Source organism: Stegastes partitus, unplaced genomic scaffold (genome assembly GCF_000690725.1).
Source record: "Stegastes partitus isolate 25-593 unplaced genomic scaffold, Stegastes_partitus-1.0.2 Scaffold1074, whole genome shotgun sequence".
NCBI lineage: Eukaryota > Metazoa > Chordata > Actinopteri > Pomacentridae > Stegastes > Stegastes partitus.
The window spans coordinates 240,074-243,399 of NW_007578805.1; the positions used below are offsets into that span (position 1 = coordinate 240,074).

The 3,326-nt window shown below is 47.1% G+C and overlaps 1 protein-coding gene across 2 annotated transcripts in view; it reads left to right on the forward strand.

Moving 5' to 3' along the window:
* Positions 1-624: 624 nt before the first annotated feature.
* arhgef5 (Rho guanine nucleotide exchange factor (GEF) 5) overlaps positions 625-3,326 on the forward strand; it is a 23,696-nt gene continuing 20,994 nt past the window's right edge. The window contains exons 1-2 of one of the 2 annotated variants that reach the window (XM_008295762.1): positions 625-1,195; positions 2,458-3,326. In XM_008295762.1, the coding sequence (XP_008293984.1) occupies positions 1,190-1,195; positions 2,458-3,326 (875 nt within the window). In that variant the 5' untranslated portion in view covers positions 625-1,189. The remainder of the gene's footprint in view (positions 1,196-2,457) is intronic. The other variant, XM_008295763.1, reaches the window with a different exon arrangement.

Below are 3,326 nucleotides of genomic sequence, written 5' to 3' on the forward strand. Positions count from 1 at the left end.
TGAAACATACTGGGAACCAGTTCAAACAGGTTGAGACATAATAGGAACCAGTTTAAAGAGGTTGAAACAGACTGGGAACCAATTTGAAGAGGCTCAAAAATACTGGGAACCAGCTTAAAGTGGCTATAACATACTGGGAACCAGTTTAAAGAGGTTGAAACAAACTGGGAACCAATTTGAAGAGGCTCAAACATACTGGGAACCCGCTTAAAGTGGCTATAACACACTGGGAACCAGTTTAATGAGGTTGAAACAAACTGGGAGTTGGTGAAAGGTGAAAACAAACTGGGAGTTGGTGAAGGGTGAAAACATGCTGGGATCATGCTGGTTTTATTGTCTTTATCAAGTTGTGCTAATGACATTGAGTCACGCTTCTTTGTTTCCTTCCTTCCAGCTCTGCTCAGTATTTATCCAGCACAGTAAATTAGTCACTGTGACACAGATCAGCGTTAATCCTCCTCCTCGGTTTCCTCCTTGGATTGCTTCATCTTGCTTTTTAAAGTCAGAAGCAACAGTTAAACTTTCTCTCCTCCTCTCAGGGAGTCTGTTTGAGCTTTATAGGCCTCAGTGCGCCTCCTTGGCCTCCCCTCCCCCTCCAGGTTTTACCTCAGGCCTCACCTGAGTGTGTGTGTTGCTCGGACACACCCAGCGACTCACAATCAGCCAATCGCTGCTCCAAGAAACGTTCACCAAGGAGGTGCACTTCCTGTGTTTCGTGAGAGAAGAATGGCAGAAGGAGAGAGCCGAGAGTTGTGTTCTGTTTTTTGACCAGGGGAGGGTCCGAGCAGGCGACCAGCACCACGGAGGAGGTGGACAAACTCGACAGGCTTCAGTCTGATTTATGAGAGAAGCGTTGTGCAGCAGCAGAGTCTGAGAAGACGAGGCTGAGGGGAAGGAGGAGGGCAAAGATAAGTGTCAATCTGTTCAGACTTGTTTGGGAATTTGAGGAAGGAGGGGAGCCAGAGAGGCAGCGAGAGGCAGCGCAGCAGAGCTCAGCGTAAACATTAACTTCTCTTAGACAGAAAAGGGAAAAAGGCAGATTTACTGAGGAAAAAAAACCAAAAAGTTTCTTATGTCACTGAGACAATGTGAACCACAGCAGGGAGTTTTTCCTGAGTTGTGCAATCTCATGCTTCTGAGCTGATCTGGACCTGGGGAGCCGACAGAGCAGAACTCCCCGGGACTCTACATGCAGGTGAGTCTCTCTTCTACTTTTTAAAAAAACTTCTTTCACATTATTTAAGATGGCCACGCCTGGAACTTTACATCTGCTTCGAGCTGCGGCTGAGATCAGGTTCAGCTGTGGCTTACATGCTACATGCCATGCCTATGTGTCACAGGGCCTCGCTTTCTGTCTGAAAGGCTTTTCTTGGCATGCGGCGCTTTGCAGGTCTGTGCTGCATTCTTACGGAGCCGTAGGAGGGAGTCACCTTTTCTCAGGCCTGATTATTCTGCTGCTAAAGTCAAGCAGCTGCTAGCGGGAAGAGATTCAGTCGGGAAAATGGAAACGCAGGCTGAAAACAGTCAGGAAAATTAACATTCTACCAATTATAATGAGTATTACAAGTAGTGAGAGCCACCTGACTGGGTTTAATTTGACTTGCAAATGAGCTCAGTTCAGCTTTATTTATTCAGCACCGATTTAAAACACATGTCATCTCTGGACATCAGGCTTATATTGCAAATGCAAAATGAAGTTTGGGCTCAACAAACAATGAAAAAATTAACAGTTTGCATCAAGTTCAGACAACTTGTAATGAAGTTATGTTCAATCAAATCACGTTTATTTCTTCAGCACATCAGTTTTGTTCGTGTTGTTTAAAATGTTTTAAAATGTTTTATATTTAACGACCAAAATTCTAAAGCCGAGTTTGTAAGTAGGCAAATTTGAAGTTAAGTAGGAAAGACAGTGAAGAATTTCATTAAGTTACCTCAACACAGAAAATTAAATTTAAATCACACACAATATTAAGTTGACATGAACACATCAACCCAACGGATCAAAACAAACCTAAAAAGTTTATCTAAATCAGTAAAGTGGAATCTTGCAGATTTCTGCTGGCTTGCCCGCGATAATGTCTTGAATCTTACTGTTTTGTCTTGTATGGGTTTTGTTCATGTTATTTAAAATGAATTTTTAAGTTCTACCTTCTTAATTGCTGTAATTCTGAACACAAGTTTGCAAAATGTTAAAATATTTTAAAATCTTGAGAGAACTTCAAATTCTGACCTCAAGGTGAAGAAAAGTTTAGCTGTCGAGTTGATTTCTTTAAATTATGTCAACAAAAGCCGATTTTTGAGTTTAAATTACACAAGATTAAGCTGATAAAACGTTATTATGTCAACGCATCTAAATGAGGCTTTAAAGGTTGATCTAAATCAGTAAGTCGCAGTTTTGATCCTGCACTGATGCATTTCTGCAGATTTGCCCGTGACGATGTCTTGAATCTCTTCTAGGCTTCTCCAAACTATGCTTCAATGGGGACCAAAAGGCCGAGCTGCACCCTCCTCGACTCCAACATGTCCGACCACAAGCTCCAGCCGGGTGGAAGAATCTCCAGAGATCCCAGTCCGAGGCCAGCGATGACCGCCCAGTCCGACCGAGACCGAGAGGAGGTGAGGAGGAGAGAGAACCAAGCTGTGAAGATGAGAGACAAGGCGAGATACCCGGACGTGGAGACGATGGGGAGACACTATGAGAGGGAGAAGCGAAGGGAGGGAGACAAAGAGAGGAGGGACAGGAGGCCGGAGGAGGACAGAGGACGGAACGGAAGACCGGTGTCCAGCGTGGAGATGGAGGCCCAGAGAGACACGAGGAGAGGCCAGAAGAAAGGCGACACATTTCCCAGAGTGAGGAAAGACGACAGGAGGCCGACGGAGGACAGAGTGGAGAGGAGGCCAAGGCGAGGGGAGCAGGAGGAGGAGCAGGGCTGGGACAGAGACGGGACCTGGCGCCGAGATGAGGTCCAACCCAGGGACAGACGCGGTCCGGAGGCCGACATCCGGCCTCCAGACCGGAGACGAGACGTGGAGTTCAGAGTGAGGGATGAGGCCGGGAGACGGGAAAGGGAGGTCAGGGTGAGTTCTCCCCACAGACGGAGGGACAGAGACGTCTACTCGGACAGAAGGGAGAGGAAGGAAGGGAGGAGGGACACGAGGAGCGAAGGAGACAGCGAGGAGAGGGAGACGAGGAGGGAGAGGGCCAAGAGAGACGAGGCAGCCTATCAGAACAGCCGGAGTGAGGGGGATAACAAGAGGGACAGAGGGGGAGGAGGCGGGGAGGACAGGACCAGGAGGAGGACAGACAGGAAGGAGGACAGGTACGA